The sequence below is a fragment of the Astatotilapia calliptera genome, chromosome 20 (genome assembly GCF_900246225.1).
Source record: "Astatotilapia calliptera chromosome 20, fAstCal1.2, whole genome shotgun sequence".
Taxonomy (NCBI): Eukaryota; Metazoa; Chordata; class Actinopteri; order Cichliformes; family Cichlidae; genus Astatotilapia; species Astatotilapia calliptera.
In genome coordinates, this window is record NC_039321.1 from 18097407 (window position 1) to 18123525 (window position 26119).

Below are 26119 nucleotides of genomic sequence, written 5' to 3' on the forward strand. Positions count from 1 at the left end.
GACTTAATGGGGTGAAATTGGCAGTTACATGCCTGTTTGTGACAGTATGTCAAAAACACGGAAATTCACATTAAACAGTCCAGCCAGGACCTCATGCATTTAAAACAGAAATTCAAAATAGTTATATATTTATTGCAAGACTGCAATTTAAGTGCAACATATTAGTAACTGATTCTATAAACATTTCAACATCTGAAGAAAACCTGCAGAAAACAGTCATAGACGTAAATGAATGGTCGTAAAAGTGGGACTGTTCGTGACTACAAGGAAAACTCAAGAATCAACATTTCCACATTTAAAATCAGAGTGAAGAATTCCATATTACAACAAGTTGATAAGTTCAAATTATTTGGATTGCAAAGTCAAAAAAAGCTTTCTTTGACTTAGCAAAGATTTTAGATGATTGATAAATTTCCTTCAAGTCAAAGTGATTCCTTGATGACTATATACATATCTTCATGTATGGAAATGGAGCTGGGACAATAAATAAGAAAACTGTAGACACCATTAACTTCCTAAGACCCGAACTCTTTCATGGCATGCATTTTTAACTTCTCTTTGCTATTTGGACTGATTGGGACCTGATGAATGTAAAAACAAAGAATTACCTGATTTGTTTTACCTGATTTTTGTTTCTGAGAAAAATCAGATCCACATATGAGGACATTTGTTTTAAATTTCGATAGGACAGTGGAATGTCCTCGTAAGTGGATATCAGGCCCTTGTAGAGCAAAATTAAGTATTTTGGTCTAGACAACCCAAAATGTGATGTCCACATATGTGGATGCCAGGTCATAGGAGGTTAAGGCAGCAGAGAAGTGGTTCGTCAGCAGATGATGAGAATGTCATACATGGAAAGACTGACTATTGAAGAGCTTTTCAAAAAGAGCAAAGACCAGAAAATGTCTATGTAAAAATGTCAGAAAGCAAGATTCTTTGGACACATAATGAGAAGCGACTTTGACTATGACTTTGTACATGTGGAAAAATCTAAGGCAAGAGAAGCAAAGGCAGAAGAAGAGAAACCCAGACTGGAAAAAGAAAACCTCGAATATGTTCCTGCACTGTTTGACTGAAAGAGCACCTTGGAGGACCATGGCCACCAACACCATTCAGCAAGGCACTTACGAAGAATGACACAGGCACTTGCTTTTCTATAGGACTATAACAAGGATACAAAAGGTCGGCAACCAGTTGAGTTTCATTCATTGGTGCAGACTTACTGAGACAGTTTGAAATGTGTGAATAATCTGAGGTTATAAATGACACTGCTGTTGTTTGGAGACAGGGAGACCTGTGCAGTTACTTCATAATGGAAACCAACAACCTCTGGACGACCAGTTGGTCACCACAACTAGTTTTAATCATTCACTGAATGTGAAAAAAAAATCACTGCAATTTACTGGGAACTGACTATTTGTCCTAGTTGTGAAAAGGAGGGTGCCATAACAACCAACTGAATGGAAAATGTCATTGGCTCCATGCAGATCATAAATAAGCAGCTCTCTGCTAGCTGTGGTGCCAAACAACATGCAGCACATTTGGCTGTTCATGAAGCTGAGATGATGCTTCCAAGGTTATATGTGGAAATTTCTATTCATTTTTTCTCTGAAATCTGAAATTGAAATTGAAATCAGCTCTATCTGCTCCTGATATGATGGCGTAAAAAGTATTTTTTTATTCAATCAAACATAATTTGAGGTTCAAGTTTCTCACAAAAAACCCACGGCCTTCAAAAATAATATGTGCTTGTCTGTTTCAGAACTGTGAAGGTAGACGTCTATGACTGGGATCGAGATGGAAGGTAAGAGCATTCGCAGATAAGCACTCACTACACCTTCAGACACTGATCCCTCGTGTTAGAAGGGAGTGAAACGTCTTGTTTACAGTCTGTGAGACAAACTTGGTGGTGAAGAGCTTGAGGGGTTTTGACACAATGTGCTACAAAACTTATGCTGCAAGGACAGATAGGCCTGATTTGGAGATTAATAGGAACAATTCCATATTTGACAGTTATTAAGAAAGAAAAAAATATATAGCTCTGTAGCTCAGATGAAAAAAACGATTTATGTAAAAAACATTTTGTTCCTGCTTGCTTTTCTGTGTGGGTGCTGTCTGCTGTAGCCATGACTTCATCGGCGAGTTCACCACCAGTTACAGAGAGCTGTCTCGGGGGCAGAACCAGTTCAATGTCTATGAGGTGAGACACAACATGGAGATGGCTTGTTATTTCATACCACCGTCATCATATAAAGACCTCGCAAATCCAATTTAGGTGATTTTAATCTCTAACAACCTCGAACCCTCACAATGGCACAATTTTTTTCTAAACTGAAAGATTGGATTTCAAGTGATGAATGTAAAAACAAATAAAATGAAATAAAAAATGTAAAAGAATGAAGCTGAAGGTTATGAAACCTTCAGCTGAAAGGATAATTTCCGGAACATATAAACAGACAGGTAATTGAAAATACAAAGTCGTGTATTTTTACATACCTTGTTATGACTTTGGCATTGTCACAATAATATATGGATTTAGCATATGCAGTAATGATTTATTGTCCATAATTTAAAAAAAAGTTTTCACATTTATAAGGTTGCATTGTGCTAACTTTGTATTCCTACCTGAAAGAGAGAGCTTCCTAGCTAGTGGGTTAGCACTGATTCCCACTAAAGGACACTTTTCATATATACAGTATAACAAGTTCCATCACATTTGTACATTGATTTTAGAGTATCACAGAGAGGAGGGGGTTCAGCTAGCATAAACAGCACTGATTTCCAGAGTATGTAACAAGGACACGTACTACTGCACAACTGTGTTTTGTTTCTAGACTTCTAGATTACTGTAGGAGCTAGACTTCCTTATAGTTTTATGCTATTGAGCAAAGATTCTGTGGGGAATAAACGCACAGAGAATGTATCATCACATTTGCAAGGGCCACAATGCATTTGAAACACAAAAGAATTGGTATTTATAATATAATATGATCGTCACACAATGATACAGGTAGTTGCCTGAGGTAGAATCAAACCAGGGCCCTTATATTAGCCCTTTAACATATGAGTCCCTTTCTCAACAAACTGAACCATCTTGGTGGTCCATTGGAAGCTTTTTCACTCATTTTTAGTCCAGTCCTTTAATCCTTTAATCCTGCCTGACTATTTTCAAAGAAAGTTTTTTGTTTGTTTGTTAAGCTACTTAACACTGACCTATGAATCATTCAAGCACAAAAAATGCACCTGGGTCATTCCTAGTATTTAGTGCCATTTGAGTCTTCATGATAGAAGCAAGTGCACTACACTACAAACTCCCCTATTGCACAGCCTGACACATAGTATTTTTGCGCCAACAAGGTGATTCACAATGAGCTGTTAGTGAAAAATTGGCTGATATGCTATTTGTGGTATACCTCGACATGGTGTGCAGTGTGTCCTTAAAAATGTTGAGGAAGCTGGACAAAAGAAGAAGTGACGTACCTAAAAAAATATATCTGCATCACAAAGTCATGTCCTTAAGAAACAGGAAAAAAATCCAGCAAAGACTTAAGAGATACATCTGGCACGTCATAGATCCGTCTTCTCTTCACCAAATCCTCATCAGAAATGGTCTCAGTGGAAGGGTGGATGCCAGGAAACTAAGAAAGGGAAAAAGGGAGAAAGGGCTGAGGTATGCCAAGTTACACAAGAACTGGGCTGAAAATCAGTGGTAACACCATCCAAATTTAAAAGTTTCACTTCAAGTTGTTGTGAATATTCATGAAAGAGGTCAGTAGAGAGATGCAGCACTGAGTGTCTGTAGCTGACTGTAAAACACAGTGGAGACTCTGTGGCTCCTGTCAAAGGTGATGAAGTCCAGACAAGCAGATTTTAATCAGCCATGGGATGCACTGTTAACATTACACCAGTATACGCCATGAAATAAATAATATCAGTCATTACACACACACACACACACACACACACACACACACACACACACACACACACACACACACACACACTCACAAATAAAATAGAAACCAATAAATGTGTTGCATTATTTTGCTGGAAAAATCAACAAGCGCACACTGAACTGACAAATCTATTATTGCCCCCAGCTTATTCAAATCTCCTCAGTAAAGATGTACTTTGTTCCAGCCAAACAAATTAATAGTAATGTTGCAACATAATTACTGGAAAACCACGTGGTCTGAAGGAGAGAAAAAAACAGAAAGCTCTTTGATGAGCTTTATAGTGACGGACGTGCACACGGATGTTCTCTCAATTCTCTATACACACATCAGATCGATTTGTAGGCTGCCACCATTATCAGCAATCTGCTGAATTATTCATGTTCATTTTTGCACTTCATTTTAAGCTATAAGGTGGTTTTATGGAGGCACTCATCATCACTAATGTGCTCTTTCTGTCACGGGCAGGTTTTAAATCCCAAGAAGAAAGGCAAAAAAAAGAAATACATCAATTCTGGAACTGTGAGTGCACCCACGTCACCCATAACTGCCTGTCATTTCCTCTGTATTGCTATTTACTGATGTCTTATAGAATCATATAGTAGTATAGGTATCATCACCTCTTACATCTGCTTCTTTTCACTGGCTGGCCACCTGTTTAGTTTTTTTGCCTGGCCCTGGTCCCTCTCCCACCGTCCTGTTCTGTTTATCGCTCTGTATGCGTTTTGGTATGTGTGTGTTTGCCAGGTAACACTGCTGTCCTTCAAAGTGGAGTCTGAGTATACCTTTGTGGATTTCATCCGAGGAGGGTGAGTAGAATAATAATTAGCCCGCGCTCACAGTGAGTGTCAACAGCCACCATTTTGAGGGTTTGTGTCTTTGTGCCAGTATCTCTCAAGATTATGTTTCCCAAAAGCATCATGCTGAGCACCACACTGAGCTCATATTGGCTTTGAAAGGGTGAAGCTTTGAGGAAGTCGGTGTTTGCAAATCTTATTTGTAAATAACTAATTTATTCAGTTCATTCACTTTTAATTAGCAGCTCTATTTGTTTTATCTAATTAGCGCTTCAAGATGGTGAAGGGAATATTGTCCTTCCATTCTAATTAGCTAGTTACCGAGACCGAGTTACAGCTTGTCGTGTTGGTAGAGTTGTGTGTTCGAAGGGTTTGTAGAGTGTTTGTCAAGTGGGCTAAAGTGCGTGTTACTCTTTCATGTTTCTTTTTATTTTATTTACCACAGAACACAACTCAATTTCACTGTGGCGATAGACTTCACCGCGTCTAATGGTAAGTCACTGCCTCACAACCATTTTGCTTTATTGTGATGTGTGCACATATTACTTTTTTTTGACCTACCAAAAAAATTTAATACAATGTTTGTGCCATTCTTTGGTTTTCCCAGGAAAATACTCCTCTGCACTTACACCTATTAAGTAGCACCTATTAGCATGCTAGCAAGCAAAACTAATGTAGGGTACATGGTATGAACTTATTCTTAATATTTTGGTTTTGCCCTTGTTGGTATGCTCAAAAGCTCATGTGAGCATTTGCAAAGCAATACTTCACAGTATGTTGTGACTACAGTCTGTTTTGCTTTGGTTATGATGTGCTGCTAATCTGTAGTTTGGCGCAGGTCAGCTGTTTCTACTGGATTCGATTCCTTACGTTAACCAAATCTAATCACCCACTCAATTTAGCTTCCTAACTGCAAATATTACTGCATAATAGCATTGTTATTGTTTTTTAATAATAATATGAACTTACTTATATTGTATGGTATTACCTTCACCTCCAGCACTACTCCCAGGAACCTTGGAGTCCGTTTTGGCTAGGACATGTCCTTTAACTTCCATATTTAACAAAGAACTATGACTGCCTTCTTTTATCTGCACAATATCGTCAAAATGAGAAGCATTCTGTCTTAAACAGATGCTAAGAAAGCATTTGGTACTCTAGGTGGGACAACGCGCACTCTCTGAGTACAGACTTGCGATTCCTGGAGTTTCCAGAAGTCGAGTGGAAACAGCTTCCAGTTTGGGTTTAGGAGACAGCAATAAGGCTTTAAACTGTACTTGTTAATCAAGTTTATAGTGAGGGCTGGATCAGGTGACCGTTAACCATCCCTTAATGGTCCTGCTGCTACAGGCTAAAGCTGAATGGAGGCTTCCCACAATCCAGTAAGCATCCATTCCCCCTCCATTCACTATCCATACACTTATATATATTACCTTTGCATGTCTTAAACTTGTTTTTGTCCTGTTTGTGCTCTTTATGCTTCTCTTTCCCTTCCTCCCCATCACTTGTGGCAGATGGCTAACCCTCCATAAGTCTTCTGACAGAGGTCTTCCTTCCCACTGTCATTAAGTGCTGTCCTATAGGGGCTCATGTTATCAAAATATAAAACTATTACCGGTGTTGGGGAGTAACAGAATACGTGTACCGCTGTTACGTGTTTAAAATACAAAATATGAGTAACTGTATTCCGTTACAGTTGCCGTTTAAAAAGGTGGTACTCAGAATACAGTTACTTTCTTGAAATACAGGGATTACACGGCGGTCTTTTCCTGTTTCATATGTTAGGCTGTCCCCTCTCTATTTTTGGTAATTCCACGCCGGTGGAAACCCAAACAAAACATACATTAAGAGGCTCTAATGCTCAACCTTGCGGCCCATGTCACCTCTACTTGCACAATGAGGTGACGAAATATTTTTTTAAATTATTGTTCAAAAAATGATTTAATATGAAGGCAATAGGCAGAGTGTTACAGGCATAGCCCTAAAGAATTTAGCCTCGTGGGCAGTATAGTCCAGTTGTAAGTAAGCTATTAAGACTCGACTGTACACTGTGTTCGTGTTTTCCTCCAAAACAATAAGTTCAGTTGGAGCAGCCTTTCAACGCCTCTCTCTGTCTCTCGCTAGCAAAGTTGACCCAGACAACAAAGTAAAGCTAGTTTTCGGCTATGAGCCCCACACGGAACCCGTCAGAGGTCCCTTTACTACGGTTCGCAGCCGCGGACCTGTTTTATATACCTACTGTTACTCATTTATGTTAAGATTATATTAATATTATATTAATATTAATATTATATTAAGATTTAAAAATCTAGTTGGTATTGGTATGGCGAGTAACCTTCAGTAATAGTAATAAATCACACAGCAATAGTACATTCATGTAGTTATAAAAAGCTTGATAACATATTAAGTCATCCAAAGTATTCAGAATATGTTACTGTCATTGAGTAACGTAACTGAATACGTTACAAAATACATTTTGGGGCATGTATTCTGTAATCTGTAGTGGAATACATTATAAAAGTAACCTTCCGAACACTCACTATTACTTTTAATCAAACTATGTAGTCCCTCGCAATTGATCTGCCAAGTTTGAGGTAGATCAGATGGACAGGTAAAAAGATGAGAAGAACAGACAAACAGACATACGTGGATTTATTTGTGACGATGTTAAAAAGCATTTTTACACTGTCTGTTCTTTTGGTGTGAGCATTGTGGAGATTCCCATGCTTCAATCAAAAATATATTCTACTCCAGGTGCTCTTGACAAAACTGTACAAGCTTAAAACAGTTTAGTTTAAAAGCATTAAGCTGGAAGTGGTGGTAAATGTGCAAATCAGCTGTATTTAACAGAAGTCTGGATTCAGCACGAAGCTTGATTGGCTCTTGCTGGGGAAATGATATATGAGAAATGTGCCTTTATGCTACTTAATTAGCATGCTATTCAGTTATATCACCTCGTGTTTTCTCCTAACTGCAGTCTCCTCTGTCTGAAACTGTGCTTTCTGCTGTTAGACACAGCAAAGGTATTTCTTTCCCTAATATAATTTGACCCTTCACCTTTCATTGGCAGGTATACTCAACTTCTTGATGGTGGGTGCTGGATAGATTGTTACATTAAGGCTCTTATTTTCACATGATGGAACGTGCAGTCAACCGTGCAACGTGCACAGGGAATGGTGAATGTGTCTGGTATTTTCATGGCCAGAGGTGCACCTGCAGCGCAGTTGGGAGCTTGATGGGATTAGGGGGAATACATTATCAGTGGGTGTGTGGGGAGCAGGCATCTGTCGTGGATAATCAAATCACCCCCCCATACCCCTCCCCTTCATCCCCTTTAAAAGCAGGGCACTCTTTTTAGAATGGAAGAGAGAGTCCAAACCACCTTATCCCAAGGGGGCAAAGAGAGAGCTGTCTTTTAGTCACATTCTGCGATCTTTATATGTGTGCAATAATTACAGCGCTAGCAATACCAATGCATTTTCTTAAGACATTTAGCATGATTGCATAAACTCCTTAATTCCCCATACAAAATCCTGTTTCCGTGAGTCTTTGATTTTCCAGAGATAAAAAGTGTCTTCTTTCCCTGCAACTATCAGATTTTACTGGTACACCCACAAGTCTTTACATAATTCATCACAGCCATAGCCTGTCTCTGTTTGCTGCATCGGGAAAACCTGAAAGAAGGAGATGAAACATATGGTATTTTCTTGGCATTGATCATCTCATAGTTTTCCACTGGTGATTTAGTGTTGCTTGTATTTTGCAGATGAAAACAAACCAGAGAGAAGGAGGCACTGTTCACTTCACATTGTGCTCTGTGTGCATGTGTGTTTCCTCTTCTAAGGTAACCCATCCCAGCCCACCTCCCTCCATTATATGAGTCCGTACCAAATGAATGCATATGCCATGGCACTGAAAGCAGTGGGAGAAATTATCCAGGACTACGACAGCGATAAGCTCTTTCCTGCCTATGGCTTCGGTGCTAAGCTGCCCCCCGATGGCAAAATCTCCCACGCGTTCCCGCTGGTAAGAAACACACGCACAGTTTAAATGTAGAAGGCAAATATGCACAGTTCATCTGTGGCAGGGTGTGCTGGACTAGAAGATGCGGCCGTGACACCAGCTGTTTGTACAAGTTGAGAAGTTGGCTCATCTGCCTGCCAGCAGGAATCTCTCAGGATCCGCTCCACTTCCTCCCGGCTCCCTCCCGAGGGGACAAACCAATAAAAAATCAGTGGCTATGAAGCTGAAGTATACCTGTGCTGTGAAAGTATTGATTGCTGCGGTCTTACAGAAGTGCTTCAACAGACAGGACAACTGCAGGATTTTTTTTTTTAAAAATAGGAAAACTTCTTAGAAATAACTACTACTTAAAAAAAATGCATTCATTTTTCTTTGATTCTATTGTTTTCTTTCTGTAACAATGTTTTTTGCATTTAACTGATCTCACTTCTTATGATCCAGAGTGTTTTAGCTCTTTCAGTTTGAAGACCACAAGGGCAACAGTCCTTTCCATTAAAAAATGTTTTTTTTCCCCCAAAGACACTGCAGTGAATGCAATCACCGCATATAAAAAGTTGGCAAGGGGAATCTGGCTGATCAAAGTGATTTAACATTTGGCATTTTTATCCATATGCCTTTCGTCACGCTGGTTAAAACTGGTTAATAACGGGAACAGAGACGTGACAGTTTCCCATCTGTTTCCAACCATGCATTTTTGGATCATATGTCAAAAAACTAAAAGAACAACTGAAGTTCTTGGACCTTGTAACCACTGAAACAGCAGCGTGCTGGTGATGTTTACATATATGCCAGGATGGGAGAAAAGTGCAGATTGTTGTATGTATTATTTACTATGTTACTGGTTGGAATGTTCCTGTGTAATATTACTGTTTGGAAGGAAAAGGACAAGAAAGTAGTTAGCATTTAAACATTTACAAAAAATGATGAGAGCGGATTAGCTAACATTTGCTAGCTCTTTAACACTGGTCCATCTGCTGTTGGTTTCAGGGTGATTATAGTTAGTGTTGTGAAGTAGTAGTGACAAAGGAGTAGTATTTTGATGTCCACATAACATGTAACTCATCTCCAGTGTTAGTTAAAATATTCCATCACTGATAAAAAGGGTGAATGTGCAGAATATAACACGCAGTGCCATGACTCCAGTTTCACAAGTCTCAGGCATCAAATCTGGTAAAAAATGACTTGCAGGTAGTAAAAAAAAAAAAAAAAGAAGTTTCTTTTGTCCTTCTGGTTTCTTTAAAAATGTGACATGATGTGGAAACTTTGAATAGAAAATATCTATCTGTGCTCATGTTTCATGTTGATGAATGCTTCAAGGACAGAGTGCATTTCCTAACATTTGTATGTGTTTTTGAAACCTTTAAAACTGGATACTTGCTGCTTGTGCCGGAGCTGGGCAGCTATGTGAGAAAGTAGCCAGTTTTTTAGTTTAAAGAGTGAAACTGACTCAGGTTGTAAATGTGTGTACTCTCTTTTTAAATGAGCTTCATCACCCAGTGATGAATCTAATCAGATTATAATCAGTTAAATGTAGATAGATTTGATTTTATCAAAGCTGACAGCAGCATATCCAGCCTGTGTACAATATTTAATATACACTATATGTGCACTGCATACTTCATAAGGGCAATGTCTGCTGTTTGTTGCAGAATGGTGACAATGATAATCCAAACTGTGTGGGCATCGAGGGAGTCCTGGAGACTTATTTTCAGAGCCTGAGGGCGGTGCAGCTGTATGGACCTACTAACTTTGCACCTGTTATCAACAAAGTAGCAAAGTAAGTTTGAAGATTTGATTTTGATTTTTTGATTTGATTTTGATTTTATTGATTAGCATTCAAATTCAAATCTCAGTGAAAACAGTGGAAAAAAAAAACAAGATGGATGTATGCGGTAAAATATTATATTTTTAAGTAGTAGGTGTGCGTAGTTACATCAAATTAGTTTTTAATAACTGTAAATCCTGGAGAAAGCTATGAATTTGAGTAGCATTAAGATTATATATATATGTGCAATGCTGTTTGTGAAAGTTTGGAGGTCAGAAGTTTAGACAGGAGACAGCTGTGATGAGGAGTTAAATATCATTTTTTTATACAGGGATATATAATAATTAAAAAAATCTTTATAATCTCTTATATTAAGCTGCAAAAAACAGTAAGTCTAGGCTCCTGGGCTTTGTAGCTCTATGGACACCTATTTGGTTCATCGCATGTATAATTTGCGCAGCATGGCATTTTTTAAAGTTGAAATGAGCAGGGGAATTAAGAAAATCTGGTATTCTGATGTCCTCAGTAAGTACCAGTACTGATCAATCTGATGTTTGTACATCATCCTGGTGTTATCTGAAATCTGATGAAGGCAATAACAGTGGAGTCAAAGACTAAACAAATGACAAAAAAACATATTGTCACTTTGTATCAATATTTTTTATGACTTTGACACTTAAACACATTCAAAAAGTAAAAGCACTGGAGACACAGGAAATGTGTAAATCTTTTTTTTTTAGTATTTCAGAATTTCAAGGTTAAGATTCTTTGTGCAAATAGCCGTTATATATATCCTGCATCGTTATTTCTGAAGTGGTTCCTAGATGTGTTACAAAAAAACGGGAAAGAAAAAGATTTTGCTGCCATAGTAAATTGCATGTTTTTGCTCTGGTTGTTCGAGCAGAACAGAATGTTGGACGTTAAAACTTACGTGCACTGAATGATCAGTTGTCATTTATATATCCCACCCTGTGTTGGAATGCCACCTGCCAAGCAGCAGAAGGCATTAAAGTGGTGCTAAGAGAGTATAAATAAAAAACTCACATACTCACAAAATCATCCTAGCAGTATGCTACAATCCCATTTATTAACACCACACCCACACACAATTACACACAAAGGCACAGAAACACTGACTGACACAGATTTATACTGTTTTCATCAACACAAAACAGGGAAGTCAGTGGTGATAGATTCTTCCCTCTAACAGTAAATTCACAAGCAGCAGGTAAAAAACACACGCAGACACATCCAGCTTGAAACTCATTTGACTTCATATCGAGTTAAAGTTGATCTTTAGCGATGTGAGTACATACTCTTGTTTTGTTATCATTCCCCATGATGGACAGGGAATGAAGAGCAGTGGAAAAATGAGAAGCGTGGTTGCAGGATTTTATCTTTGGGGTGCTTGTTATTATTAAAAGGTTTCTGGCTCAGGGTGTGAGTGGATGGGTCGCTATGCTGGGTGAAAGATATGAAGTCCACTTTTTATTGCAGTAACTATATATAGTTTAAGTCTGTATTGTGTTATAGCAAGGCAGGATTGTGTAAGAGAAATAGTAGTCATTGTCAAGCATATTTTGCTAACATTATCCACCATAAACATCGGTCATATTAGGTATCGGCAAAACTTTAGCATTTATTTATTTTTTTGTTATTAAAAAAAGTTATTTATTAGTGTATCCCTTTGTAAGCGCTACAGAGCCTAGTCCCACATTAGCATCTACTTTAACATAAATAAAGTAGAGATTAAAATAGAAGCTAAAATGCCTTATTTCACACAGAGGATGAATTGAGGCTCAGGATAATATAAATTAATCTTTTTTCTGTTTCTCAGCTGGTAGAGCAGGTCAGCTACTAACTGGAAGGTTGATGGTTCGATCACAGTGTGCTCCAGTCTTTATGGAAAGTATCCCTGGGAAAGGACCCCCATGTTTCTCTCCATTGCATCCATCGGAGTATGAATGTGTGAGGAAAGAGGATGTTAGATAGGAAGCACTTAGAAACAGCGTAGAATGGGTGTATATACAAGTTGTGTAAAGCGCTTTGAGTGCTCAGATAGAAAAGTGCTAAATCAGTCCAAACCAGTTCATTTACCATCTACAACAGAAAGTAGAAAACGGGCCATTTAAGTGGTCTTTGTGTCCAGGCAAGCTGTTTGAAACTTTCAAATCTATTATCAGTTCAAAATGTGTAAAAAGAAATTTCTGAAGCTGACATTTTCAAGTTTAGTGTAATTCATGATTTCAATTCAAAAGAATTTATATTTTGCATTTATATTTTGAAACTGCAGTTTCCTATGGGACTAAGGCAAGCATGTATCCAACAGCAATAGTCAACATGGCAGTAATTTAAAGAATGGATGACACGTTTTATGACAGAACGATCACTTTCACTCTGGTACTTTATAATTGTCTGTTTTTGCATTTGACTATTTGATTATTATTTATTAATGTTCTACAGGAGCATTAATAATTCTATATAAGCTCTCAATAAATTTTGTTTTGTCTTTTTTGACAAAGCTTGAATCAGTCTCGTCTGCAGCTCATTGCCCCGAAAACAGACAGGCCTTCTTATGTTTTCTTTGCACAGATTATTAGCTTTAACCTGTGTATTTCTATGTGTGTGTCTATGTGTGTGCGTGGGTGTCCGTGTGTCTGTCTATGCACATTCCCCAGCTGTGCAGCAGAGATTACAGATGGCTCTCAGTACTTTGTCCTGTTGATGATCACAGATGGAGTGATATCTGACATGGTCCAGACCAAAGAGGCTGTGGTCAATGTGAGTAAACAAACACCACATGTATACAACTCCCTTGCATGCATGTGTTAAAAATTAAAGCTGCAGGCGTACTGATGAATAACAGCCCTCTGTGACCCCACTGACTCTCCTGCATGTGGGGTGAAGATAATGTTTTTACATTGTTTGGATAAAAACGATTAGCATTCTTTGGTAAGAGCCTCTAAGTGAAGCTTTTCTTGAACAGAGGGGAGTTTTTTTCATCTTTATTGACGTAGTGTTTGAAGAGGTCAGTAATTTCAGTAACCCATCAAATTAATTTTTAAGCAGTGTTTGGTTGGGTTCTGAGGTTTCTCAAAGCACACAGTGTAGAGCATTAAAAGCAAGCTCTCTGTTATTGTCTTCATCCTAATTACCCATCACGCAGTGCAAAGTAAATTTCTCAGGTCATTACTTTAAATCACAAAATGTAGGCTGCTGCATCAGGTTAATAGCCTCACCCAAAACAAGATAAAACGTTTAACAAGTGTGAATCAACATTTAATTTCCTGCTTCTCACCCGTGGCTTTAAAAATCTAATGAGTTAATGTGGATCATCTTTCCTTTTGTCTGAACAGGCGGCATCACTCCCTCTTTCCATTATCATCGTAGGTGTTGGGCCGGCTGAGTTTGATGGTAAGTGTTTGGGTATACTAACAGGGTCTATTATTTATTTTATGGCTAAATGTGAAGGTGGAAAAAAAGGCCTATCCTGCCTCTTTCCATGTCACAGTAGATGATTTTCCATCCATGTTTTTATGCACATTTTCAATTTGCCCATAAAAATTGCAAAGAAGTTTTTTTGCCTCATAGAGGTGGATGAATGCTCACTCATTATGTGACAGATGACCAGCCCCTCAGCAGCTGAGCCCTGGTAATTTGCTGCATGTCGTTCCCCCTCTCCTCTTCCTCAACAGTTCCTGTCTGTCTTTACTATAAGATGCCTGAAAAAAGAAGCAAAACCCAACCAGTTATAAGCCTTTGACTGAAATCTGTATCAACCTGTCTCTTTGCTCCTCACCTATCTTTTTGTGCGATTGCTTCAGACTCACCATAAAAGCCCCATGACATTTGAGAGATTGTGAAAAAATGAGAGGCAGCCAGCAAGCTCTACCTACCGACCAATATTTCATAGGTTTTTTTGTTGTTTTTTTGGAGGGTTACTTGTTAGATAATGTGACAAAGGACTTCAGTTACTCTATCGTTTCTTTTGGACAGCATTTTCTTGAGAAAGCTGTTTAGCCTCCTGTGCGTCCCAAATCTCAGTGCTAACCTCGTTACGCTCATACACTAATTTGCAAATTTTGCATTGTCATGTTTTTAAGACCTACTGTTAATAATGCCATCATCTGCATCAACTGGTAATCAGCTACATCATCAGTGGCCTCGCCACTGTGTGGAACGTTACATAACATAATCCTCATGTGAAAGAAATAGCACTCGCGATAGCCACAGCAGCTTTATTCAACATGTTTGATAGAGCTGTCTTTACTCCATGCACTCTATGTGCTGCTATTGTTTTGAGCATTTCTTACAGATAATGGCATAACAGTCATTGTTTTGGTCTGCTGAATGATACGATGCCTGGTAGTACACACAAGACTCCATTCTGTAGGTATCTGAAGAGATTAGAAGAGCTGTTCGTGATGCAAGACCTGCACCTATGAAATCACATCGTCTTTTAAAAGTCTTTCACCCAGTCTTTTTTGTTATCCTGCTAATTCTAGTGGTGGTGCTGTTTCTTCTCAGCCTCATATGCACACATCCCGAAAGCACCAGCACACTCACTAACACATACATAATGTATGGGATCATGGCTGTTGAAACACTGGGGAGTTAGACCTCAACAGTTCCTCTTCTACATCTCTCCAGTAGCTATTACTGTGTGTCATGTGTCTGTGTCTCTATTTCTGGTCTCCTCTCTGCTGTAGTGTAACTTTGAAAAAGAAAAAGCATATGTACAGTTATACAAAGATTTAACCTATTATTCTCAGTCTGTGTATAGATTTAGGCAGTTCTCAAGTCGTCTCTCTCTAACTCTTGCATTAGTGAAAGTAATGATTGTCCAATATTAGTTAGCTCCAAGTCCAACATGATAAGCTCAGTTTTACTAGTGATACTAGAGCAATTCTGCATTTCAATGCAGGATTCAAAAGAGAACTACAAATCAAGCTTTGGTCTCATTTATAATGAGCTAAAGAGACCTTACCTTCACAGACCTGAGCTTGAAGATAAGGTACTGGCAGCCCTCATTTTCTGGCACATTTGCTGCTACAGCAACAGGAAATAACTCTTTCTCTACCTTCTCTCTCTTGGAAAAATACTTTTTTACCCTCAGCTACAAAAGACAATGCACAGTGTTTTTCTTCCTCTCTCTTTTTTATGATGCACCCATAGCAGCTTGTGTTCAGTAGAGCTGCAGCTTGAATGATGTATGCTTGTAAATTGTATGTGGGTGTATAAATAGACATTGAAATACATCTGAATCAAACACTTAGGGGTTAGAAGTCACTCAGATACAGATTTCTTTTAAGCGTGTTACCACTGCAAGCAGCATTCTATTGGACAATCTGGAGCGCCTCAAAAGGACGCGGAAGGGTACCTTTAGCATTACTATGAGACACCTTGGGCCGTGACAAATCGTAGGTATGTTAGGCGTTGGGAAATAAAATGCTCTGTATTTTTGCTGGTGTCAAATGTCAAAACAGGTCAAATTTGACCAGAACACTAGGTAAGGATCAAATCTCTAATTATATTTAATTATATTTAACAGTGTTTTGTGTGCGTGCCCTATGAGCGTCTCCACAAAACAAGCAAAATAAAAATAAAAAAAAACCCCACTAATAACACTAGATTAGGTTTTCTTGAAACAAAACAACAAAAAAGTCAGACTTTGTAATGTCAGCCTCCATTTTTTCAGTTTTTCTGTTTATATGTAATGTCAAAAACAAAGTATCCAATAGTGAGAAAATAATATTTACCTTTGGCTTTACTCCAAAGAAGGCATTTGTTGAGGTAAACGTTAATATTTATCACCAAAATGCACATAAAAAACAGAGTAGGAAAAGTTGATTGAGTCACTGAGATTTTGTTTATTTTGTTTGAGCACGTGTTTGTATGTGTACATATGTGCGCATGTGTATGCAGTGTATAAATGTGTATGCAAATGTATATATAGCTGAGCAAGATCTTCCCACAAGCACCGTGCACAGAATAAATCTGAACTCCAAACACATTTAATAAAATTCAACGAGCCTGACTTTGGAAAGGCACAAAGATGTGGTGCTTTATCTGACAAACAGCACTTGAATTTTGCTTGTCTTGATGGAACTCGAACAGGAAAAGCAGCTGTGTCATAATTGGTTCTTTATGTACACCAGCTCTTTCTGCCCCCTCCTGAGAAAATAGCTGAGGAAAGTCAATGGACTCAAGTGTGCAAGCAGCTTACAGCCCACAAATCAATGAATGACTTTTCAGTGGGAACTGTTTGCGTGTGTGAGTGTGTTACTGCTCGACAGGGTGTGACAACATAAAGTCTCCTCATTATGTTGGACGGCCCATTATTTTCTACTTGTTTAAGGAATCAAATGCTGGGATTGGTGGTGAAAGTACTCAGGCGTGCTGGGAGGTCGCGAGGTCAAACTGATTTAATAGAACCTCAGAGTGTGGATGTGCTAGCTGCTGCACACGCTATGAAGACGGTGTTATTTGGCTGCACAATGACAACCACTTAGCAACTAGAAATGTTGATATCAAGTTCTTAATTGTAATACAGTGAATATTTTCTTGGTTTGTTCTTATTTATATAGAGACAACATCACTATAGTTTCTGTTATATTCCCTTAAAAGAAAGTAAGGAGGACATAGATGGTTAATGTTTACCATGCTTTGGTAGCTGTAGCTCCAGAGGTAGAGCAGGTTATCTACTAATTGTAAGGCTGCTAATTTGACTCCTTGCTGCTCCAGTCTGCATGCTAAATATCCTTGAGTGAGACACTAACCCCAGGTTGTTCTCTGATCCATCCATTGCAGTGAATGTGTGTGAATGTTAGATAGAAGAAACTTAAACATAGAAAAAAGTGAATGTGTGAATGAGACACGTTGTGTAAAGTTCTTTGATTGCTCAGGTAAAGTATAAATGCACTATATAAGACCCAGCACTTTTACCATTTATCATGCTACTTCCAGGTCCTGATTTTCATGTCATTGGCTGAGATCTTAGTCCTGCAGTGGATGGTAGCCTGTATAGGTTGACTGAAGTTGCACTTCAAGGCCTTTGGCCATTTTGGTTGTCAAAGCACGATGTGTTAATGAGTGTGTGCCTTTAGCCTTTGCTTTGCTTGCCAGTTTTTGTCAAGTTTCTTATGTTTCTCTTTCTGTTTTGTTCATCCTGATTGAACCTGATTCATCTTTTGTTTCTGTGCCTTCGGTTACAGTGAACAGAAAACGCTTTTAAAGGAGAGCTGCCATTTTCTGTTGATATTCTCCTGTTTTTCATTGGTTTATAGGGAGGTTTCTGATGCCTAAGTCAATCAATTAATCAAGGTTTTATTTTAAGTTAGTGTTTGCTGTGTTGCTTTGACTGTCCCTGAAATCTTTCTAGTAATATTACACCCAAACCTATCTGGAAATGCAACAACAACAGCGACTCTCTGTCTAATGTGCGTTTTATATCATTGTAGCACAACCAGTTTTGATGTTTCCATTATTTTTAGTTACGTCATTAATGGATTGGCCTGAACTTTGTTATTTTGGCTGTCAAGTCCCTTCTGCAGTTATCCCAATAGGTTAATAATTATTCTCCAATCCACAATGTGGCTCCAAGAGTTTCTTCAGGCTCCTGGTAGACACGTAATACATTGAACTTTTCTCCTCCAATGCCCTCCTTTCACTTACATGTGTTTTCATTGCATGTCAATATTTTTTGCCTGCTAAGTGGTTGCAGCAGATGGTTTGATTGTGGTGGAAGTCTTTTCCTGTTTAGAGGGATTTCTATGCTCCCAACAAGAGCCGTTCAAAAGGGACTGTCTAATCACTGGCATTCTCTGTTATTGGCACCTTTACACAATTGTTGAACTGTCAGTATAGAAATAAAACTCAACTGAAATTGAATTGAATGAAAGGATATCATAAAGCAATTCTCAAGCACAGGCTTAGTTTTGCTTCAAAGTCTAACAGTGACATCGAGGGGATGTTTAAAAAGGGCATCCAGCAGGCGGTGAGGTTATGTCTCCGATACTGGCACAGCGTCCATTTGGAAACAATTTTAAAATCAGAATTATGTATTTTTAAAAAATGGTCAGCCAAGGATCTTTCATTGTTTGCCAGGAGGTTTTGCCCCCTATTACCTAAGATTCTGTATAAATGTATTTGCATCCTCAAGTTGTGCGTAGCGACCTTACCTTTTTGTCTTGGTCAGATAGAAGATATGGAGTTTTATGCAGGTGCTATTTTTCATTGCCTTTAAAAGTCGCACCTCCAGCCTGGCGCAAAGTAGGTAGCACTTTATAATAAGGCTCATGACTAAGGGTATAAGCCCCCATATTCTTTATGTTGATATTCATGATTGATTTTCTATTATTCAGTTGGGCCTTTTTTTATTTATGCTATACTTAAAAATACTTACAGTCTCATTTCCTGTAAAAATATCCAGACGTTGGGCTAAGTTAAGTCACTCCATAATACAACCTGTATCCTGACACATTTTGTTTCCCATTAAATGACCAGGAAATGATGCTGTACTTACAGTTACAGCATAGTTTAGTAGATGTACAGCAAAGAGAGAGGTGGCAAAGGAAAAGGCTTAAACTGGGTTCTATTGATTGGCTCAGCAGAGACATTGAAAGCATGTGCAGGAAGCTAGAGTGATTAAGGATGCAGAAGGAAATTTGCTAACAAGTGAAGAAAGTGTGTTGAAAAGATGGAAGGAGTGTTTTAAGGAGCACTGACTGAAGAAAATGAGAGCGAGGAGGATGGATGGAGGACAGCGAGCCTTTGTGGATCTAAAGAAAACGTATGATAGGGTGCCAACAAAAAGAACCTATGCAATATTTAATATGACTTACGTACTACTTAAATGTGTTTACTGTATTTGTAAGTACTCATCTTTTGTGTAAAACATGACTTGTCACCCCTTATTCTAGTGACTTTAGGCATGCTTGTAAATTACATGCATACATATGATAATGTTGTAATTTCATATAAAACACATTACAATTCCATTTAATTACTGGGGAATTACGCCCTTAGTCATGGGCTGTACTGTAAAGTTTTTCCAAATTTCCTTCTGTGTTTGCTTGTAATTGAACTTGCCTTCTAAACACTGCTCTGTATTCTTAAGCTACTCAGTCCCGCTCTTGAGTGGCTGGAATTAGTTTCAGTTATTATTTTCATTTCCATATTTGGCTCGAGGTTTTTGCTATATAAAATATTCTAACAGTTCTGCGCTGAGTACCCGTTCTTAGCCTCTGTGCTTTGTTCTGCTTCAGCAATTATACAGTGAAATACAAAAGAACGTGTTGTGCCTTCTTTATATTCTCCCCCTTTGGTTGAGTCATGTACGCTCTGCCTCTTTCTCTCCTTTTAGCTATGGAGGAGCTGGATGGAGATGAGGTGAGAGTATCCTCAAGAGGGCGTCTTGCTGAGAGAGACATTGTTCAGGTACGCCTCGAAATTCGGTTAAGTCCTCGGGTTAGTCTTGAGCATGTTTTATGTCCCCCGGTGGAGGACGGCTTGCATTTATAGCACACACTCAGACACTCACTGGGGACTGCCTCATACAGTATGCAGTATCCATATGTATTACACAAGTTTACTGTATAACAATGCCGACGTTTCTCATCCATGCCTTTTGCTTATCACTGATCAGTCAGTGCAAAACCTTGACTAAAAACAACATTTGGTAACCTTTAACAGATAGATTACAAAGCTTAAAGGCATTACTGTAATTTTTACTGTTTCTCATCAGCTATGGTACATTTCATCACACAGACTAATGTCATAAGGATCAATTATAAATGTAATTTTGCTAATGACTGGTTTATATTAATATATATATCAATCATTCTTTTTCACTGTAAAAAAATTTGCAACATTTAAATTATCTTGTAATTCACCATTTATTAACAGTGGTTATTCTAAACTCTCAATTTAAACATTAAAAAGTGACTTAAAGCCATAAAAGGTCCTTTCTTTTCTGTCAATCAAATTTTCATAACAACAACTAATACCTCAGGACACTTTATATTGTAAGTTAAAGATGCTACAATGAGACAAAAAATAGAGGACAGGGAGGCTCAGTGTTCAAATGAAGAAGCACAGGAAAATAGCAAATAAAAATTGGGATAGTTAGTGAGATGAAGAAAGGGTAGAAGGTAGATGTACAGCAAAGAGAGAAGTGGCAAAGGAAAAGGCTTAAACTGGGTTCTATTGATTGGCTCGGCAGAGACATTGAAAGGATGTGCAGGAAGCTAGAGTGATTAAGGATACGGAAGGAAATTTGCTAACAAGTGAAGAAAGTGTGTTGAAAAGATGGAAGGAGTGTTTTAAGGAGCATGACTGAAGAAAATGAGAGCGAGGAGGATGGATGGAGGACAGCGAGTAAGTCTTTGTGGATCTAAAGAAGACGTATGATAGGGTGCTGACAAAAGAACGGTGGAAGTCAGGAGTGGCAGAGAAGTGTGTTACAGTGAGCCAGTGGTGAGGTGTGCAGTAAGACTGACACATGGGGTAAACCTAAAGGGTGCAGCAAAAAGAAGGAAGAAATAAAGAAATACATGAACATTTCAATCAATGTCATGTATGAAAATGATGTTAAAATGACGTTCATGAAGTGGTGATATTAATATATGTGTTGATGTGTTAAATAGTCGCAACTTATAAAAGGCATGTGCCTCAGTATTAAATCTGTTTGGATATTTACTTATGTAAAGCAAAAGGATCAAGCGTTCCGGGTGTGTGACTCAGGGTTTTTCAGTTGTTTGTGAGTTCATAGTTTGTGTTCATTTTAAGAAAGGTTTTATATTCTTGCTTTATAGTCTGCTGTTAGCGATCTGATCAATTGTTTCTTTCTACTTGTGATTTTGTTATTCTGTGCTTTAGTCCTTTGCCCAGATTTTGTTGACTATAGCTCCATTTTGTGATCCTGGTCGTGTTCTCGTGTCTGCTGTCTGGTCTCTTTGACCTCTCCCTCTGTAGTTCGCCTTGTCTCAGTGATTTTTAACTTTTTAACTGTTTTAGTTTTTTCTGTTATGTCTGCACATAACAGAAAAATATCATAGAACCCGTGTTAAACTATATCTTTAGACACTTTGTTACTGGCAGGCTGTTGGAAGAATAGCATAGACAGTATAACAGATGGACGTAGCTACAGTGATGCCTCCCGTTATTTTCTGAACTCCTTTGAAACCCTGTAAAGAATTTTTCTGGTCTTAGTTCCAAGAACTAACAAGATACACGTCTGACTTTGGAACCGCTTGCTCACTGAACAACAGCTGTTTTTTTTTCTTATTTGATAAGTCTTAGCGGTGTTAAGGTAGGGTTAACACCGCTAAGACGTTACAAAACAAATGAGAAAATGAATTACTAAGAAATGAATTCAAAAGCAAAGTGTTTATAGGGGTCGGGAGAGAAATACTTTTTTTCCTTTTTTTATAGGACCAGAAGTCTTTTTGCAACCACAGCTCTCGCCACCTGGTGGCCTTTTGCTAGAATGCAGGTGTAGGGCACAATGGCTTAGTTTTCTGAACAGGAAGCTGCATCTATATTTTTACTGTCTATGCAAAGAAAAATATTATTAGTTCCCATTTCTGTAGTTGAATCTCTGAGAGATGCCAAAGATAACAGTTTGAGAGACAAGGTCATTTCCTGAAGAGCTATTAGCCAGAAAATTGGCATATCTCAGCATGGTGTGCAATGTGTCCTGTAAAAATCTTTTTGAAAACTAGACACGTGGAGGACAAAAAAGATGTGATAGGTCTAAAAATTGTCAACAGTAGATGAATGGTATCTTAAAGTCATGTGCTTGAGAAACAGCAGAGACCTGACACAGGACGTGAGAGATGCATCTGGCCTTTCAGCTGATCCATCTGTTGTTCACTGAAGCCTCATCAGAAATGGGCACAGGGGAAGGGTGGCTGTCAAGAAGCCATTCTTAAGGAATGGAAACAGTGAGAAAAGGCTGAGGTAGGCCAGATTACACAAGAGCTGGACTGAAAATCAGAAGCAACAGGTTTGGCTTAAATCATCTTCAATATGAGGTTAAGAGACAGGTAATCCAATTAGTTTCTACAGCCATCTGTAAAACACGGCTTACCTAAGAGAGACTGTATTGTAGAATAAAGGTGGTCATACCGAATACTAATATTAATAAGATTTTTCGGACACCAAGATTTTTTACTTTATAAATGCATGAACGTTTATATTTATTTATGCAAAAGGTTGCTGAAAAGATCCTCATCTTTCAAAAGACACACTTATAACATTCCCAATTCCAAACTCAACAAGAGAGAGCGGCGCTTTCTGAAACTTATTTAGCTGAGAGTATGGTGAAGAATAAGCGGTGATCCCACTGAAGAATGGTCTGGCAACACTAAACAGTTATTTTAGACAGCCTTTTAGAGATATGAGAACATAAATGGGTAAATACAAGGGCCTCTGATAACAATGTACTGTTGAAGTTCCGGATAACAGTGAAGAAGAGTCAGCAAAGGGTAAGATGATAAATGAGCACTTAAAGAGATATATGTATGGCGTCTAAAAGCCGAGAGGAAAAAAAGGCAATCATGTTTAGAAATACTAAATATTACTTCAAAGTTGGTCTTGCTTTTTATTGTTCCATGTGATTTAGCATTAATTTCAACATTGTCACATTTTATGGCAATAAAACACACATCCTAATCTTGTTTGAGCCAGCACAGAGACAATAGCTATTTTGTAAGTTTATAAAGAAGGAAGGAAGAGCTGTATGACTCTAATGGCTCATTCAGTTGATGCTCCTCAGCAGTGCAGTGCATAGATATGTGCATATGTATCACAAGTTAAAATCAATGAACTGTGTCATAAAGGCAAGTGATAATTGAAGTTTCTCCTTCAAGTATATTGTGAGAAAACAAAAAGAAATGTAAGTTGACTCTCCTGAAAATCTCCATTAGGGTCTGACAAACACAGCATCACCCTGAAATTAATACCAGCCATAGGTAGCCAACACCTGTGGTGGATTGTAAAACCCATATAAACTAACAAATCAGGAAGATCGTAATACTTGAGGAAAGGAAACACTATGAACCTATAGAAACAGCACTTAAGTTTATCGTGAGTCTTAATTAAGATGTTCAAGAAGTGGCCCAGCGTGTCTGATTCTGCCTCTTCAAAGTTATATTTTACAAATGTAAAATGTCACAGTAGCTTCCAACTGCTCGGAAACCAAGTAAACAAATTAATCACAGGCTATTATAGAAATAGCAGGGAGTCCATCTCATTTTTCAATTCTGGATTTTTAGCGGTCTGAATCGTGACAGTAAAAGATGTTTCTCGTTAGGCACCGCTTCAAGGGCAGCTGCTTTTATGGAAGCAGGGCTCTGTGTCCCACTTGATTGCAATGGACCGCCACAGGATACTTTCAATTTTTTTTTCATAATCCGTCTTAAATCTGCTTTTTTGCTCTTCGTAGAACATAGGTGAAAGTGCTGCAGTCAAGCCAAGAGCTTCATTTTATGTCTTTCTGTTGAGCACATCCACAAATCTTCACACACTTTACTGCAGCTATTTTTAACTTCTCACCGTAAAGCATTGCACTAATGAAAAACAAAATTGACCCCTCACAAGGTTAATAGCCATATAATTTATGCGCTTGTTCTAAAGCTGTTTTTGTATAGCTTATATTGTCTTTGAGTCTGTTTTACTTGCAGCAGTAATCACATTTGCATGCACACAGTAATCCTTTGATTGCCTTTAACCTTATTACCACAATAATTCAATCAGGATTGTTACACTTAGCAGGAAAAATATTCACTCACTCTACATTTCACGCTTTTTTGTTGTTATTGATTCAATATGTGTACTGCCATCACTGAGCACCCGTGTGTATACCTGTGAGCATGAGCGCGCTTGTATTTAAAAGGTTCTTTCATGTAATGATCTACTAGTGGGTGTGGACAGCCAAAGCCCCGTCCTCCTGGGCATGAAGCAGGTATGGAGGAGACAGTTATTTCTCTAGCTTCACATACTGAATAGGGTAGTAGAGTCATCGGCGCAACTTTGTGCTGAACTTTGGGGGGGTCAAGATCTCTGTCTAAATAAATAAATAAATCTGGGTAAATTCCTAGATGATTAAACATGCTACTATTTTGCTGGTAATAACTGAAATGAGTAAAGAAAATGAACAGCCTATTAATGCAAGATAATTCATAATTTTATTGGGGGGGGGGGGGGGTTATATTGGTTGGGTATGATTATTGGGTGGGGGTCATAACCCCCCTGGAAATTAAGCCCCTGAGTAGAGTAGGGCTCCATGGCGCAAACTAGCCTTCATTCATGTAGTGTTTTATGTCCACTTAAAAGTCACATTGGCAACATAACCAGGGAAAATCTCAGACAAAAAAAAAAAAAGAATATTAGGCTACCTTTTGTCGAATCTCCAGCGTTATAGTTTCATTCTGCAACTCGAATATGTTTCTTTCAATTCCATACTCTGTTTGAAACAATCATTTTACCTTCCCTCCATTTAGCTTTATTCTGATTGGGTGGTCCTCGTAAACAAAATGTTTCAACACACTTTGGTGCTTACAGCTATGGCTGTGCACCTGAGATGCTCGCGTACATGATGTACATCATGATGCTAAATACAGCTATTTGTGTTAATAATGCTAAAAGTTAAAAGAAAGAAAGTAAAAAAGTAGCTCTTTGAAAGATATCTTTTTTTCTTCTTCTTTTTTCTTCTTTTCTTTTTCTTTTTTTTTTTTTTGTTACCAGCTATTGTAGAAAACTAACTAAAATTTCTATTGAGAGCTCCAGCAGATTTTCCTTCTGTTCGGACTGTAATCAGCTGACCTGAGCTGCTGCTGCCCTCAGCCACTTTTCCAGCTGAGTTAAAGTGGCTGAGGCAGAGTGTAATGTTAGCATGTTGGTTATGTCCAGCTTTCACATACAGTCTATAACAGTTCTCCATGTCAGCACCACAACCACACCCTGATTTGAAAGAAGTCAGTAGGTTGAGCTAATACGAAGTATCTTGGGGAGTCCTGTTTCTTTTTCAGAACATTTAATGTGTGAAAAAAGTCAAATAAATTGTGGTTGAAGCCATGAAAGCACAAAAAATGGCACAAATTTAAGATAATGAATGTAGAAAAACAGCAAGTGAGCCATATGGCAGTTGGGGAAAAACACAGAAAGAGAGCAAGAGAGATTTCTATGGCCATATTAATCATTGCAACATCCTCTGCATGTATTTTCTACTTTTAAAGTACTTTAAAGTATGCTGCTGAAATCATTATCTAATAAAAGCTGTAACCGATGAGACAGCGTCTGAGAGGATTCACTGTGAAGGGGGCAAAGGTTTCCCTCATGCTCACAGTGGTCCTTAAGTAAGGCTTCGGAGGCATGAACAGCTTTAAAATCCATCACTGATGCAACCAAAGCGCTGTCTTACTTGGTATCATTATTTTCCCCTCCCTTGTCACGCAGCACCTGGTGCCAAATATCACATGACAAATGCACAAAATGCAAGTGGTATGTCTTCAGGAGACAGATGAAGCCAGCTGTGTTTCCATTTTTCATGTCTGAAAAGATCTCTGCAAACATTAAGA

General features: G+C 38.3%; 1 protein-coding gene across 1 annotated transcript in view; it reads left to right on the forward strand.

Annotated features, from left to right (window-relative positions):
* LOC113013066 (copine-9-like) overlaps positions 1–26119 on the forward strand; it is a 113808-nt gene that overhangs the window by 83611 nt on the left and 4078 nt on the right. The window contains exons 10-19 of the mRNA XM_026153657.1: positions 1763–1804; positions 2125–2200; positions 4422–4475; positions 4701–4762; positions 5196–5242; positions 8595–8776; positions 10423–10550; positions 13217–13319; positions 13895–13952; positions 19903–19976. Of these exons, the coding sequence (XP_026009442.1) occupies positions 1763–1804; positions 2125–2200; positions 4422–4475; positions 4701–4762; positions 5196–5242; positions 8595–8776; positions 10423–10550; positions 13217–13319; positions 13895–13952; positions 19903–19976 (826 nt within the window). The remainder of the gene's footprint in view (positions 1–1762; positions 1805–2124; positions 2201–4421; positions 4476–4700; positions 4763–5195; positions 5243–8594; positions 8777–10422; positions 10551–13216; positions 13320–13894; positions 13953–19902; positions 19977–26119) is intronic.